At 50.6% G+C, this 16,985-nt stretch overlaps 1 protein-coding gene across 4 annotated transcripts in view; it reads right to left on the bottom strand.

Annotated features, from left to right (window-relative positions):
• The window catches only part of CYFIP1 (cytoplasmic FMR1 interacting protein 1), a 93,484-nt gene that overhangs the window by 62,300 nt on the left and 14,199 nt on the right, over nucleotides 1–16,985 (bottom strand). For 2 of the 4 annotated variants that reach the window (XM_049712575.1, XM_049712574.1), the window contains exons 2-6: nucleotides 4,027–4,144; nucleotides 3,862–3,951; nucleotides 2,525–2,602; nucleotides 2,255–2,356; nucleotides 1,222–1,403 (exon numbers count right to left, since the gene is read on the bottom strand). In XM_049712575.1, the coding sequence (XP_049568532.1) occupies nucleotides 1,222–1,403; nucleotides 2,255–2,356; nucleotides 2,525–2,602; nucleotides 3,862–3,951; nucleotides 4,027–4,143 (569 nt within the window). In that variant the 5' untranslated portion in view covers nucleotide 4,144. Of the gene's footprint in view, nucleotides 1–1,221; nucleotides 1,404–2,254; nucleotides 2,357–2,524; nucleotides 2,603–3,861; nucleotides 3,952–4,026; nucleotides 4,150–4,758; nucleotides 4,918–16,985 lie in introns of those variants that run through there. The other 2 variants (XM_033400212.2, XM_012535595.3) reach the window with 2 other exon arrangements.

Below are 16,985 nucleotides of genomic sequence, written 5' to 3'. Positions count from 1 at the left end.
GCATTCTGACCTCCTCTGTGCCCCTGAAAGCAGGAAACAAACCTCCCACATGAAAGGTCCCCTCCCTGCACCAGGAGGTCGGGAGACATCGTCATCACAAGAGACGGGGCGTTCAAGGCTGAGAAGGCCGTGTGAGCTAACCTTCCAACCTCCTCACTCACTGGCCACCCCAACTCAAACTTCTTTGTCTTGTTAATTCTTCACAAATTTTTTTTTCTTTGTTTCAAAGGTATAAACGCTGGGAATTCCCTGGCAGTCCGGTGGCACTCCCACTACAGGGGGCTCGCGTTCCATCCCTGGTCGGGGAACTAAGATCCCACACGCTGCCAGGTGTGGCCAAAAAAAAAAACAAAAAACAAAGGTATAAACACTGCCTCCTTTGGTCACTTCTTTGGGTCTCATATCTTGGGACCCCCATACTCATGAAATGAAATTATATTTGTTTTTCTCCTATTAATCACTGTTTTCTTAAAGGCGGTACTCAGGCAAGAACCTAGAAGGGCAGAGGAAAAATTCTTTTTCTTCCCCTACAAATGAAACCACAGCCTATTCAGACACAAAATAAAATCTCTTCTAATTTAATTTTATAGCTAAGATTCCTTGTCTAGCAAAGGAAACAGAAGTCAGCATCTCATTCCAGCCAACATGTTTTAACAGTCCCAGGCAGACTTTCTAGAGAGTCAGTTAGAGGATAGCAGCTCCGCTCTACCTGCCACCAACACACTCAGTGTCGCAGCTGCAGCGCCGAGCCGTGCCCACCTTTTCCAATTCTCTTCTCCAGAAGCTGTCCACATTCGAAAAGAAAACCGCTCTGGAGGACAACTGGTCTGGGGAGCCCTGTGGGTGCCGGGGCCAGCTGTGCCCACTGCGGTGACGGTGCCCGCCTGCCGGGGATGCCCACCAGCCAGCCAGCGACGAGCAGCGGCGGCCCCATCAGGCGTGGAGCCTCCAGCCCCCTGGACAAGACGCTCAGCGCCTCAGCGCCCACGCACCACCGCCCCCATACAGGCTCAGAGCACATCACTGCTGTCTGGGCTGAGAGTCCAGGGCCCGCCCCCACCCCCGCCCCGCCCCGCCCCCAAAGCCTACAAGAACGCCTCGCAGCGCTGGCGGTCCGCCCAGGAGAACACTTCCGCGGACGAGACTGGCCCTCCTGGGCACTGCACCCCGCACGCGAGTGCGCTCGGGAACCCGGCCCTGAGTCCCAGGCACGCTCATCACCTCTTGTAGGCTGAGTGGTCATTCTTCACACTGCACTTCATGTTCTTCAGCTCGTCCAGCACGGCAAACATGTTGATGAACTTGCCCAGGGTGATCAGGTAGGCTTCAGACACGAAGTCCTTCCTTCTCTCCGCGTGACACAGGCGCCTCACCTCCCCACAAAAACGCTCGATGGCGTTTCTCTGTGCAGAGGAAGCAGGGGCAGAAACGCGGCTTTCAGGGACGGGCCAACCCCAAGCCCAGCTCCAAGCACAGGGTCCAGAGTCACGTTACTCGCTGATGAAACACCCAACCAGGGGTGCATGTTTACAGCTCGGGTAAAGAGACATATTTCTAGAAAGTGATTTCCACGAGCCTTTGCTCTGTAACAATCATCATCAACTTTGCACTTTACCAACTATGTCCCCAAAGTAAAAGAATTTTGTTGATTATTCCAGCAAAGTTACTGAGCAAAATGCTCCAATAGAATGTCTGTTAAGCAGACTGCTTTAGCTTTTAGAGTTGAAAAAGGGGGTGGGAGGAGTTCCACTTGACAATTGTTAAGATAAGACAAAAATTCATCACCTAAGAAGTTCTATCTTCTCCCTTTGCTAAAGGATTCTATAATAAAAACTTTCACACATTTCTAAACTATGTCTTTAAAAAAGCCAGCAAGTCCCTCCCTGTGGCCACTCTGTTTAACCCAAGGGCCAGAAGGAGCCAAGGCCAGGGCGAAGCCCACCAGAGTGGACAGTGGGGAGAAAACACCCCAAAACCAGATGAATCGAAAGTGTAAGCCTGTAAGCGTACTGACAGAAAGCAGTCTTCCTGCAGGAACTACAAATTCACTCTCGAGGGGAGAAGAGAAGTGAAACCCAGAAGCAGCATTTATTCTGAAAGGGCCAGTAACGCTTTGGACTGTCTAAGGCTTAGTTCCCTTTGGTCTCAGAGCTATTGTGATCGCTTGAATTTACACGCACTTTGTTTATTTGGTAGATGGTGCCACCATCTCATTCCTCTGCTCTAAACCCCTAGGATTATTCCACTGTTTTACCTGGAAGTACATAAAATTCATCAGTTTTGTGACCTCAGGCTCAAGGACCTCCACGGTTTTCTCATAAATTTCCACTCTGTTAGGCTGTTCGTTACATTTCACCTGGGAGAAAACAAACATGACATAGAGAGGCTTCAACCCTGAGAGGATGTGGGGAGTGCCCTGGGATGGAGCAGGCCAGAGGTGGGGCGGGGTCTGACTGGGCAGGGACGACTGGAAAGGATGAGGGTGTGGCCAGTGGGGGGGTGGGGTCCGGCTGGGATGGGGCACCTGCGGGATGGCCCGAGAGCAGCTCCTCCAGGTGTACAGCATGACGGCGTACTCTTGGCCTTCCTCCAGCATCTCGTTCTGCAAGGGTACACGGGGCAAATCAAAGGCAAGCAAAACAATCATAAAAAAGGAGATGCCAAATCGCCAACAGCTAGAGCCATAAACCATGGTGACCATGGTGGAGAGGCCAGGAGGACCCTCCCTTTGAGGGACAGAAAAGCACCAGGACCTGTGTGCCAAGAGACAGCTGCTAAGATACTGGTGACACTGCACACCACCCCAAACACCCCCATGGCTTCTGCAGGCTGAAGAGGGGTATCAGCGACATGCAGCCACCTCTGCCCAGGGGCAGCACAGCCCAGGGCACCTGCCGTAGCCGCTACACCTCAGCCCCACTCAGCCCCAAGCCACCTACTGGCAGTGCAGATCTGAAGCTGGGGACATGGGAAGCGTGCAGTGCAGCTGAACGCACATGGGGTCCTCACAGCCGCTCCACCAAGCCACACAGAGCCTCCTGGCCCCGAAGGAAGACTAACACACTCTGCTGGGCCAGGGCGGGGAGGGAAAGCACTTAAAATCCAGGGAGAGTATCCATGGGAAGAGGACTGCCATCATTTCAAAACTGCTTTCGTGTCTACTCCTTCTTTCACGTTATTTCCTTTGGTAAAAATGGCAAAAATTGCACAGATGTCCCTGAAAGTGTTGACTACAGTTTGGTAATGTTTTTAAGATGCTTTAAAATGCTCACAACGTTTGACCTAGTAACTTCACTTCTACAAATCTAGCCAGTGAGAATGATGATGTATTTAGGAAGATGTTCATCACAGCATTTTTTACTAGAAGAAATGAAGGCAAACTAAGTAAACATAGTTAAATTTTGCAAATTAGTTAAAATTTGCAAAAATAGTTAAATTTTGAACACTTAAAAAATGGACTAGACAGCCATTAAAAATTACTTCATCTGGTGCGTTTTAATGACATGTTAAAATGTTCATGAAATCATTAAAGTACATAATTATAATAACAATGCAATTCATTTATGCAATCTAAATCCCATATGGGTGTGTACCTGGTATGCTTGAGTACAAGTACAAAAGAGGGAGAATGGGTTCCCTCAAAATGCTGACAAAGTTTTTCTCTGGGCCACAGAAGCCAGGTTTTCAGAAAGAGCATATATTGTCCTTATAATTTTAAAAAAAAAGGTGCTTTAAAAAAACATAAAACACTTCATTCACTTTCTTCTCTTCTTCCTCACTATGTATCCTATCAGGATAATACCAAAGTGACATTTGCTATTCAGACATGCCATCCCCCCAGAGGAAACTGCGCAGAGTTACCATGCTAGAATGGACGGTCGCTTGTTCAATGTATCTTGCAATGCCAGTGACAAATGCATTTCTGTCTTCAAAATTAGTGTTGAAATTTGGCTGCAAGAAAGAAGAAAACCATCAAGTAGAGGTCAGCACCACAGGCCACGCATCCCACGGCCGCCCAGCACCCACCTGGTAGAGCAGTGAGGATGGCGGGGGCTCGATGCAGGGCTGCTGGTCGGGCAGAGGCAGCTCTTCCAACAGGTCCACGTTGGACAGCGCATCCTCCAGCGTCACCTGGGCTGCCATCCTGCCCTAGGACAAAACACAGAGTCCCCCCAGACCATGAGGAAGGGCAGGGGCACCCTGCCAATCCTTCCAGGGTGGGGTGCTTAGCACCCTGCTCCCCTGTGCCCTCTCCTCAGGGAGCTGGGGATGCTGGAGGGGTCTCGGCCCATCCCTGGGGTCTGGCATCTCTCTCTAGGCTCACCAGCAGGGGAGTCACAATACAGCCTCTGCTGGTCGTGGAGTAGGGCGCATGGGCCAAAACACGTGCCATCACCCCCTGCCACCTTACCACCTCAGGGCCACCATCCTGGAGGGCTCTCCGTGAGGGACTGGCAACCCCTCACTGAGCTGGAGGTGGGAACAGCTCCTCCAGTACCATGTCTGCCTCCAGGGGCCGATGGTGCTTCCCTGCCAGTGGCGCTTCCCAGGTGCGTCCTCCAAGCAGGGCCACACAATAGGGACAGAGATGGATGAGGCCAGAGCCCTGCCTCCAGGAATACAGGGCAGCCTGCAGCGCCCATTGAGGTGAGGGCCGGCGGCCAAGGGGAGGAAATAGGGAAGGACTATTGGCAGAGGCCTGAGAGCCTGGACTCTGCAGCTGCCAGACAGAAGCACAGCAACAGAGACGGAGTTCACCTGCCACGCCTACGCCAGCTCCAGGAGAGAGGAGTCAGCTCACTCCAGCTTGCCTCCGCTGAGTGCTGCTGTGACCCTGGACAGGACTCAGGGACGAGCTCTGACTGCAGACGGGCACACCAAGCAGCTCCGCCCCTGGCAGGATCCTGGGGTAGCTCTGACCTCAGACAGGTTGCGTGGGGCAGCTACATGGGAAGCTACGTTCATTCTGAGATGGAAAGAGCAGCAAGCGGGCTGGACAAGAACACTGAAGGAAGAAGCACCCAGTTGCTCCACCTATAGCAACTGGGCCCCAGGCAAGGCATGGGCGTGGAAGTGTACGGCAGGGCAGGCTTCCAAAGCCCGGGCATACTGGTTAGAGGACCAACAAGGGAACCCCAGGCCCCTGGAAAGCCCCAAGGCCAGTGTGGAGAGGAAGAAGCTTGGAAGAGCAAGCCCCCAAAGTTGCTCATGAATGTCAGGCCCACCCCCAGGCTGCGTGGATCTGATCCTGACACCCCAAGCCCTGAGACCACGGCCAGGTCCCAGACAGCCACAGGAGGCACACACAGGCCAGATCCAATGGCACGGCTGAGGCTCCAAAGAACTGACACGGAACCGTAACCCAGAGAGGGCAGGTCAGAACTGCACCTAAATCAAACGAGGTTGTTTGCCTCGTTTGGAAATGGAAATGGAAACACCGACATTTTCCTAGGATTTAAGCAAGACCCAGAGTCTCATACTATAATATCCAAAATGTCCAGCTGCAATCCAAACTACTCAGCAAAGAACCAGTAGTGTCTTAACCCCTCTTGGAAAAGATGAGCAACAGATACCAATACCAAAATAACAGATGCTACAACTATCTACCAGACTTAAAGCACCTACTATAAAAATGCTCTAAACAAACAGCACTCCTGAACTGAACAAAAAAACTGAAAGACAGCAAATAAATAAATAAAGATATAAAGAACCAAATGGAAATTCAGAACTAAAAAATACAATACTGAAATTTTAAAAACTCCCCATATGAGCTTAAAAGCAGAGGAAAGATTCAGTGAACTTGAAGATAGAGCAATGGAAATGATCTAATCTGAATGACAGAGAGAAAAAAGACTGAAAAGAATGAAGAGCTTTGAGGACGTTTGGGACAAGAGAAAAAGTCTAACAGTCTCATCAGAGTGCAAGAAAGGGAGCAAAGTGGGCATGGCTGGAAAAACAGCTGAAAACATGACCGAAAACTTTGCAAATGTGGCAAAACTTTGATCTGCAGATTCAAGAAGCTCAACAGACCCCAAACAAGATAAACTAAAGAAATCCCTACCCAGACACATCACAGTCACACTGCTGAAAAATAGACAATGAAGAAAATATCTTAAAAAGAGCCCGAGAAAAGTGGCTCATGACCTAGAGACCACGTTCGACCTCTCCCCAGAAACCAGGGGGACCTAAAGAAGTAGAAGACACTTTTTAGGTTGAAAAAGAAGTGTCATGAAGATGAAATAAGGACATTATCAGATGAAGGAAAATCAAAAGGATTCATAGACAGCAGGTGAACACAAGTTCAGAAGGAAATGATACCAGAAGGAAACTTGGGACATAAAAAGCAAAAGCAAGAGAAAGGGTAAACAGTGAGTAAACAGAGTAGACAGCTTCCTCTAGAGGTCTTTAAAAGATGTTTGGTGGCTGAAAGCAAAAATGAAAATATTGTCTGATGGAGTATTCACTGTATAGAAACGTAATATATAAGAGAACTATGGGCTTCCCTGGTGGCGCAGTGGTTGGGTGCCTGCCTGCCGATGCAGGGGACAACGGGTTCGTGCCCCGGTCCGGGAGGATCCCACATGCTGCGGAGCGGCTGGGCCCGTGGGCCATGGCCGCTAAGCCTGCGCGTCCGGAGCCTGTGCTCCGCAATGGGAGAGGCCACAACAGTGAGAGGCCCGCGTACCGCAAAAAAACAAAAACAAAAACATAATGACATAGGTAGGCTGACAGTAAAAGGGGGAAAGAGAAACTGTGCAAGAAAAGGAAGCTGGACTACTTGAGTGTCAGACAAAGCCAACTTCAGAGCAGGAAGTTACCAGGGATAAAGACTGGGGCTGCATAACGACAGAAGGTCATTCAGCAAGGAGACAGAACCACGCTCAGGGTGGATGCACTAACAAGAGAGTGCAAACCAGGCAAACGCTGATGGCACCAAAAGGAGAAGTAACTCCACCCTGGAGACAACAACAGCTCTCAGCCAGCAACAGGAGATCAGCAGGACACACAGGACAGACACGAAGGGAGCGACGGGGCCTGACGGCGGTTCACAGAACACCCCTCCCGACAGCACGGTGCTAACTACGAATTTTAAATGTAGCAGATATTTTTCAAAATAATGAAAACTTTTTCCTTCCATTACCAACTTCCTTCTATCATCACAACTTCCTGTTCCACATGCTCAAGAAAAGACACACGCCCAGGACAGGGGATGCATAGCGCCATGTCCTCAACCTGGTCACTGCCTTGCAGAGCCAGTGCGGGGCCCCAGTGGTGCCCACACACGGCACCTCAAAGCTGATGGCCTCCAAGGGGCCAGGCTGCCCTGCAATGATCTTGCGGCCCCTCAGGGCTGCTTGGCCTCACCTCTGTGCCTCCCACCCCCGCGGGTCAACGAGAAAAACTGGTCGGGCCAACCACCCTGGGACAGCCACACAGCTCACGTGACAGGCCGCCCTGGCTGTCTGCCCAGTGCCTGCGGGACGCCCTCCCTCCCCCACCTCTGCCCAGGACAGTCCAGGAGAACCCAGGTACGGAACTGGTGCAGGAGGGTTGCAGAAAGCCTCCGTGACACACTTGGGTCACATCCTAGGAAAAATGTCAAATGTTCAACTTATTTCCAATCAATGTGTAAGGATATTTTTCTTTGTTGTGTTTTATACATACAGTGGAATATTATCTGGTCTTAATAAGGAAGGAAATTCTGACACATGCTACAACATGAATGAACCCTGAAGACACGCTAAGGGAAATAAGCTAGTCACAAGCAGACAAATACTGCACGATTCCACTCACATGAGAGGAGCTAAATTCACAGAAGGAAAGTAAAACGGTGGTTACCAAGGGGTTGGAGGGGCGGGGACTGGGGAGTTACTGTCTAATGGGCATAGAGTTCCAGTTCGGGAAGATGGGGCAAGTTCTGGAGATGGACGGTGGTGATGGTTGCACAACAGTGTGAATGTTTCAAATGGCAAATTTTATATGTTATGTATATTTTACTACAATTAAAAAATTAGGAGTGGGCTTCTCTGGTGGCGCAGTGGTTGAGAGTCTGTCTGCCGATGCAGGGGACATGGGTTCGTGCCCCGGTCCCAGAAGATCCCACATGCCGCGGAGCAACTGGGCCCATGAGCCATGGCCGCTGAGCCTGCGTGTCCGGAGCCTGTGCTCCGCAACGGGAGAGGCCGCAACAGTGAGAGGCCCGCGTACAGCAAAAAAAAAAAAAAAAAATTAGGAGCAAAAAATTAGCAATATTTATTGTAGATAAATCAGAAAATACATAAAGGTAAAAGAAATTATCCATAATCCCCTGATTTCTCACAGAAACAAGATGATAGAAACTGTTTTGTAAGCTACTTTTCCCTTCCAACTTCCAAAAAACGTTGACGTTGAACATTCTTTCATAGCATCTTTTAAGCTTCATGTGGACTACGGGTCAAGGCCCTGCCGTCACTCACGGAGGCTCTCTCTTATTTGCTGCATTTTCCTCCCCATGTTTTTCGGTCAGGAACACCCTCTACAAACACCCAATTCCAGGGCCACGGGCACCCCCGCGACTCTCCAACCTGTGCATCTTCCACAAATGCACGTCTGCCCGGCCTCTGCCTCACCTGTTGAGGAAACCTGGAACTGCCCGTTCCGAGTTCAAGTCCCCAGTCTCCATCTCGCCTTCTTCTTTGACAGCTCAGAATTCCCTTTAAATCCATTTACTTTTCTCTATCTCTAACGGCCGCCCCTCATCAGGGGTGGCCCACGCTCCCTCCCTGTGCCTGCTGCCACCCAGACCCAGAGCCTCGCCGGCCCCTCCTCCCAGCCTCACGTCGGGCCCACTGGGGTTCCTTCCCAGCACGACACAGGGGCCTTGTGTGTCTGGTCACTGCAAGGCCCTGGGGCAGAGCCTCAACTACATCTGAAGGACCCACATGCCTTTGCAGCGGGCTTCCACTGGTGCCAAAGCCCAAGAGCGTAACTAAAGTAACACATTTGGAACGCACTCAAACCTGCCCGTGCTGCCATGCGGGAGCTTACGGTTTAACAACTTGATTACATTTCTGTCTCCTCTGGCTCAGCTCAAAGGAGCTCATACGGCTCCACAGCTTGGGGCCTGGTCACAGCAGGGTGGCATGTGACCACAGGCACAGAGGGGAGGCCACGTGAGGACACGGCGAGAAGGCGGCCGTCTGCAAGCCAAGGAGAGGCGCCTCGGAGGGAAGCAGCCCTGCCGACACCTTGATCTCAGACTTCCAGCCTCCAGCACTGTGAGGGAGTCTGCCTAAGCTGCCCAGACTAACACAGCCAAGGTCGGGTAGAGCAGAATCTCCCAGACAGGGTCCCTACACCCTTCTGCTGACTGGCCACGAAAACCATCCCCATGCTGGTGTTTTTTCTGATCATAAAACAATACAGGCTCGATGCAGAAAAAGACTGCTGAGAGCAAAAACCAGCTGACCCACTCGGGCCTCAGTCTGAAAGTACCAGCATCAGCACTTCTGGTCTGTGACCGCCCCCAACACCCATCCTTCCTCCCCCTGGGGGTGAAACAACTGCAAACAGACGTTGTCCACCCAACAACATAAAAGCCAGGCTTTTTCTTCCTTGACTGATTCCCTTCAGCAGCAGTTCCTAACCCTGTTTCTGATCCCTACGGCTTGTCAAGTTATCAAAATGAATTTAAATATGTCAGCGGAACTTTCTTTTAACAAGCTATGAACAAATTTATTTTGCAAGTTTACGAGTTTTTAAAATAAAGATTTCAAAAAATGACACACTGGGACATCCCTGGAGGTCCAGTGGTTAAGACTCCGCGCTCCCACTGCAGGGGGCACGGGTTCGATCCCTGGTAGGGGGAACTAAGATCCTGTATGCCGCACGGTGCAGCCAAAAAAAAAAAGACATGCTGATCTCACTTTGCTGCTGCTGGAGTGTCCCTGACTAAGGGATCCCCAGGGCTCAGGGGACACGCATACTCTGGACAGTTCCTCAGCAACTTCCCCACAGGTAGGGTGAGCGAGGGGGAAGCCAGAGCTCTGAGCTGGTAGCACTTCACCCGCCCTGTGCACCACCACCCACCCTGCTTGTTCCTTTAACGGGCAGTGTCCTGGGGCCCCAGGGCAGGGCCCTAGCACTCAAACGGTGGGCCCACGCCTGTGAGCTGGAGAGGCGGAGAGTTGGCGAGCTTCCCCGGTAGGGCCGAGATGCAGGGATGCTGTGCTGTGACATACCGCAACACTCATAGCCAGCGAGACCCCGGGGCCCAGCTGCTTCCTCCTCCTATGCTCCCCGGCCCCTGCCCTTGGGTGAGGGGCTCCCAGGGTCCAGGGGCCTCTTCTGACTCAGCTGACACACCATCCTGCAACCGAAACTCAGGCTCAGTTCTGTGCAGGGCAGGGTCTTTGAAATCCTGCCTCCGTAAGGGGACCTCCCGTCTCCTGCCATGACATGGACCCCTTCATGGAGGGGCACCCAACCCCACTCCACCCAGGACCAGCACCTAGACAATGCTTCTGGCGTAGCTCACAAGCAGAGCGAGCTGGGGGCACCCTTCCTGAACTTGGAGCCGATGTGTGACCAGAGCCAAGGCCCAAGGAAGACACCCTTTGAACCTCAGGTGGCCACCACAGGCAGGCATCAGAGAACCCCAAGTGGGCTCAGGGGACCACAGATGGGGGTCAGGCAACCTCAGGTGGGCAGGAGGTCAAGGTTCCCAGTGCCGGGCTAGAGACCCCATGGCTGCTGCCCCCCTTTCTCCCCAACGTGGCACCGTCCACCCCTCAGCCTAGATCACCCTACAACTTCCCAACAAGTCATCCGCACAGTCACCCTCAGGGTGGGGTCGTCACACTCTGACAGATGATCAGGGCAATGCACAGAGCCGCACAGCCACAGAGCAGGGCAGAGCCAACGTGACCCCAGCGCCAGGCGCCGTGTGCACCTGGGCCGAGGACACAGGCAGATTACAGCGGTAGAGAAGCCGGCCAGGCCTGAGGGCAGGAGAGGGGCAGCGAGAGCCCGAACCCCAGAGCAGCTGTTGGGGTCGAGAGAACAGCGCTGGGAATGGGGAAGGGCTGCGGTGAACAGCCCAGGGAGAAGGTAGGTTGGTTTCTGTGAATCACAGCAGCCACCACACAATTCAAAACCGAGAACAGCAGATAACAGGACTTTTGTTGTTGAATGAGAATATGATCTGATCGTTTTCCCTGTTTCTGTGCAGGACGAAAGGGAAGCCTCCTCTGTTTGCCGGCAGTTCAGTTAAAAGGTAATAATAGACAACGAGTCCTTACATAATTCAACAATTTTAAAAAATAAAAAAAGAACACTTAGGCTAGGCTGCAGAGAATTAATAGAAATTAAAGCGGAGAGACTAATTTTCAACCTGGTAGCATGGGTGGCACCAAGAGATTAAAAGGAAAAGAGAAAAAAAGTATGTGTGTGTGTGTGTGTGTGTTTGTTTTCAATAACCCAAGATCACTGGGAGAACACAGGCTCCCCATCAAAACACTGGCTGCAGAGACAAGATGAAACAAAAGCGCAAGACAAGAAAGGTACCTTGGGAGACAGACATCAAAGGTGAGGCGCAAGGACAGATGGTGGGGGTAGTGAGGAGGGGCGCCCTCAGGAGTCCACGGTCCAGACTCCCTGTGAAGGCCCCAGAGAGTGCAGTGTCTGGAGGCATCCACTCCTGAAGGGTCCAGGCCTGGTTCAGACCCTTGATGCACCTCTGCCAACCACACACAAGGCCTCCTCCAGGCCCAGACAACCTCAGTTCGCACTGCCTGTGGGGACCAGCCTGGTACAGGACATGGGCCACGGAGGGGGGCCTTGTGTTTTGCCAGGTTAGAGGATAAACTTCTATCACCGTGGAGATGTATTTATTTTCTATGACCATCTATACCTCTAGTACTGCTCTGGAAACAAAAAACAGCTAAAACACTTTCTGGCTGAATAACTTGCATGTATTTGGAAGAGAACATTCATCTATCAGCGGTTAAGGTAAAAACAAAGAGCAAGAATAAATAAATAGCAAAAAGGAAAAAATAAATAGCAAAAAGGATGGAGCCCAGTGGTGAAGGGACATCAGCTCGAGGAGGGCAACCATTTAGAAGGCTGGGTTAAAAACACTAAGAGAAACAGCTCAAAACAAGCAGTTAAGCAAGCAAACTCGGTTTCTGGTTACTTCTGCTCCCAAAAGCAGCTGAATTTAAATCTTCCACAAATCAAGCATTTAAATCCAACTGGTCTTACACACCCATGAAAGAACTTGGCACACAGTTTCAGAGAATCTATCACTTTCGTCAAGGCAAGGTCTTAATTTACTGTCCATGAAAACAGAAATGAAATGAGAACTGTTACACTAGGTATGTGCCTATTAATAAACAGTAGGCTTCCAGGGGCTGGGAACCAGACTGGGGGCGGGGGTAGGATGTGGACCCAGCTCATAAATGGGACTAAAAATTGACCCCGAGGCCCTGGAGGGTCAGGCAGCAGGAGCTGGCAACTGGATGCCCCGAGAAAGGGCTGAAGCAGGGGGATGCCAACCCATGGGCCAGGAACTGGAGACCAGGGGGCATGCTGGGCCAGACAGACAGGGCAGGGCGGGCAGGAGGCTGTGTGAGCGCCACACACAGGTAGGGAGGGCGTCCAGCACAGACGGGGCCCGGGGTCAGACGCAAAGCTAAGTGAGGGTGCATCCCAGCCAAGAGCCAGCAAGCAGGCATTCTGCACAGGCCCGGTAAGCTTTAAAATAGAACTGCCAAGGCAGCTCGACACCAAGGTTGCAAAACATGGCAAAACCACAGGAGGGAAAATGCAGAACTCGTGGTTCAGATGCCCATCCAGATGTCCTGACTGTGGCACCACAGTGACAGCACTGCCTGTGTGTCGATGCCACCCTTCAAGCCCACGTGACCTGAGCCACGAGGGTGTTGGGTCTCTTCAGCATCTCCAAACTTGTAATATTTTTTACTTTACAACTAGACAGTATTTCACTTGTCAAACCCCACAGCATAACCAAACCACAACAAACTACGAAATGTTTCTGCTAACATGCACAGGACGCACATTGATTTTCTTCCTCTTCTATATATACAAATAACAGTAGTTCCCAGAAAAGTACAAACATCCAATTTTTTGTGCAATCTGTTCACATGTAAAATAAATCATCTGAGGAAGAGAAGCATACTTTATTCAACTGTGCCCTTCTCTCTCGCATTTTAAAACAACATGTTTTTCCAACTCCAGCCTCTTTCCCCAGATCAAGTGGGATGGGGAGAGAGAATGGGGTTGCTATGATCTCTAGGCAAAAACTTCAAAATTAAAAAGCAAACACCATCTTCTGCCCAGCTTTACTACTGAAGAAATGCAAACTGCACAAAAATTTTAGATTCCATTCTCGAAAGCAGCACTGGTCTCTTCTGCAATTACCTCAAAACAATTGCTGCATCAACAGAAAAACAAAAATCGAGTTTGCTTGAAAATCATGACAATAGGTGAAGTGTGAGACAGAGCCCGCAGAGGAGTCTTGAGCCTGTCAGCCCCTCCCTCCTGACACTGCTCTCCTGTGCCCTCAGCCTCAGTCTGCAGACCTGACAGGGTCTTCCCAAGACACAGCGGTGTCTCTGCCTCCTGAACGTCTCCTCCCCGGGCGACCTGCCCGGCCTCTTCCCAACCCAGAGCTCCTATGCCACCTTCAAGCCTGCCACGCTCCTTTTTCATTCCTTTTAAACTAGGACTCTGATCCTGTTGCTCTCCTGCTTATATGCTTACAGCTGTGGTTCTCAAACCATGTTCCCTGGAACTCCGGGGTGCCCCACGATGGCAAGGCAGAGTAGCCCCGTGTTTATCTATTTTACGAACTGGGATGCCTCCTGAGATTTGTATGAAAAATGAACCTGATGCAAATATAAATCAATCAACAAAAGACGGAAATGGACCTAGGAGGCCAGAGTAAAGTCGCAATCCCTCGCAGTGTGCAGCGCCCACACGGGCCCAGCCTGACACCTCTGCGCTGCGCCCTGCCACTCCCGCCACCCCCTGGGGAACGGAAATGCTCCACAGCTGGCGCAGCCACGCACCAAGCACACAGGTGAGCCCCACAGAGCTGGACGCACTGCTGTGGGATGGAGGTTGGGATGGGGTGGGTTCTCCTGGGGTGGCGGGGGGGGGCTTGTTTTCCCCCAAGGTCTGGGATCCCTATGGTCTACTAATGCCTGACCATTTCTTTGTGACTCCGGTGGTCTTCATCTTTCACACAAAATCCAGTGCATGTTTAAGACACGAGGGGAGATGACAGTAGCAGCTCAGCGTGTTCCTTCTAGGATGGAGCCAAGCTCGGCGGTCTCTGGCACTGGGGGGTGGTCACACCATGGAGAGGGTGCCACCAACCTCCCGACTAGGCTGGGGGCTCTCCATCCACCGTGACACCGGGGCCGCTTCCTGCCCCAGAAAGAAGGAGAGTGAGCCTGCACACAGGCCTGCCAGGGGCAGACACTTCCCCAGCTCACCGCAGGGAAGGCCTGGGCCCCCGCACACAGACCTGGACGCTGCCTGCCCAGGCTCCATGACCAGCGCCACCCCATACCGGAAGGTGGCCTCATCCTTGCTTACACAGCCTCATAAATGCTCACCAAGAACTCCGACCCAGCAGCCCTTCTAAGCCTTCCCTTCATGTGAGCCTTTTAACAAATTTTTACCTTCTAGAGAAAAGCCTAAGATGACCGTATCTGGGCAGAAAGGTCCAGTATAACCGGTCCTCTGTATCCACAGATGCAAAACCTGGGGATACGGTAGACTGACTGTATTCATGGTACAACTTCCATCTCATATAAGTGACTTGAGCATCTGTGGATTTTGGTATCCACGGGAGCTCCTGGAACCAACCCCCGGCGGATAGCGAGGGACGACGGTGTTTCCAGATGACTTCCTCGGCAGCACGTCACAGGAGGGGATTCTTAAATCGCATGAATGTCTTCACAGCTGCAGGAGATGATCCATCAATCCTACTTCTGGCCATTTATCCAAAGGAAACAAAATCACTAATTCAAAAAGATATCTGCACCCCATATTCACTGTAGTATTATTTACAGTAGCCAAGACACGTATTATGCTAAGTGAAATACGTTAGGCAGAGCAAGACAAATACTGTATTAACTCACTTGTATGTGGAATCTTAACAAGAAAGGGAGGAAGGAAGGAAGGAAGGCAGGGAGGGAGGGAGGGAGGGAGGGAGGGAGGGAGGAAGGAAAGGAGGGAGGGAGGGAGGGAGGGAGGAAGGAAGGAAGGAGGGAAGGCAGGGAGGGAGGGAGGGATGGGAGGCAGGGAGGGAGGGAGGGAGGAAGGAAGGAAGGAAGGAAGGCAGGGAGGGAGGGAGGGAGGGAGGGATGGGAGGGAGGGAGGGAGGGAGGGAGGGAGGGGGGAGGGAGGAAGGAAAGGAGGGAGGGAGGGAAGGGAGGGAGGAAGGAAGGAAGGAGGGAAAGGAGGGAGGGAGGGAAGGGAGGGAGGAAGGAAGGAAGGAGGGAAGGCAGGGAGGGAGGGAGGGATGGGAGGCAGGGAGGGAGGGAGGGAGGGAGGGAGGAAGGAAGGAAACAAAACTCATAGATAGAGAATAGCTTGGTGGTGTGAGAGGCAGGGAGTGAGAGAACTGGGTAAAGGTGGTCAAAAGGTACAAACTCCCAGTTATAAAATAAATAAGTCATGGGGATGTAATGTACAGCATGGTGACTACAGTAAATAACACTGTATTGCATATTTGAAGGTAGCTAAGAAAACAGATCTTAAAAGTTCTCATCACAAGAGAAAAATTTTTTTGTGACTATGTAAAGTGATGGATGTTAACCAGACATGCTGTGGTGATCGTTTCACAATATATCCAGATATCAAATCATTATATCTGAAACTAACATAATGTATGTCAATTATTTCTCAATTTTTAAAAAGTTACAGGTGGATTCAGGTGAGGTGCCCTCCCACAGGGTCCCACAGACACCAGCATGGCACCTCATCACAACATCCAGGGATCACTTGCATTTTTACAATTTAATAAGTGGAACCGCATCTAAATGTTCTTTTAATTTGCATTACTTTTATTCTTATTAAAGTTGAACAAATTTTTATACAGTAACCCTTTTTTTTCTTTCTTTTGTGACTTGCCAGCTTGGTTTGTTTTCTTGTTATTTTGTCCTTTGAAATCTCGGTATTTTCCTCATCAATGTCAAGTACTCAACTATACCTCTTTATTAAAGACATTAAAACTGTGTGAAAGTTGCTACAAAAAATTTTCCCAGGTCACACTACTTGCCTTCTTATGTCACTTACTTTTTTCTTTGAAACCTCAGTTTAAAATTTTTACCATATCAACTTTTCAGCCTTTTGCCTTTGGAATTCCCTCTTTCACTTATAAATGTACCAAGTAGGAAGAACTGTGCCAGCCCCACCCAAGTAGGAAGAACTGTGCCAGCCCCAACCAGGGAAGGGAGCAGTTTCTAATGCACAGCTCCCGCCTGAGCAAACTGCTGACCCTCTGTCAGAAGTCAAACAATCGCCCATCTGAGAAACAGTTCTGAGGCAGCAGGTAATCTCAAAGAATTAACTTAAAAGTAATATTGAGATCCATAAAAAGTTCAGCAACTGATTGATGTTAGGAATTTTTTTGTTGGACCTCAGATGCATAATAGTTCCTAGACCCTGGCCCGTTCTCACCTTGTTATGTTAAAATGATGCCATAAAGACAGGTGAACCACCTGTCCACAACAAAAGCCAGGGTCCTGCCTGTGATATACAGCAAATTCCACCTGGGCATCAATCCCCTGCCTTCTTTTGTACAAGCTGCACCTCATCTACACATATTCTCAAAAAGGCACTTTTAAAAATCAGTCTTTATAAAAGGGATATTATGCTATCAATATACGTAATTGCCTGACTCACTTTTTTCACTGCTATTACTAAGAGGCATCCACACACTGTCACATGCTGCTCTGAAGTGCTGTTTTGAC

This window comes from Orcinus orca, chromosome 7 (genome assembly GCF_937001465.1).
Source record: "Orcinus orca chromosome 7, mOrcOrc1.1, whole genome shotgun sequence".
In the NCBI taxonomy this organism is placed as follows: domain Eukaryota; kingdom Metazoa; phylum Chordata; class Mammalia; order Artiodactyla; family Delphinidae; genus Orcinus; species Orcinus orca.
The sequence above is the reverse complement of the archived record's forward strand: the minus strand, read 5'-3'. Positions and strand labels throughout refer to the sequence as shown.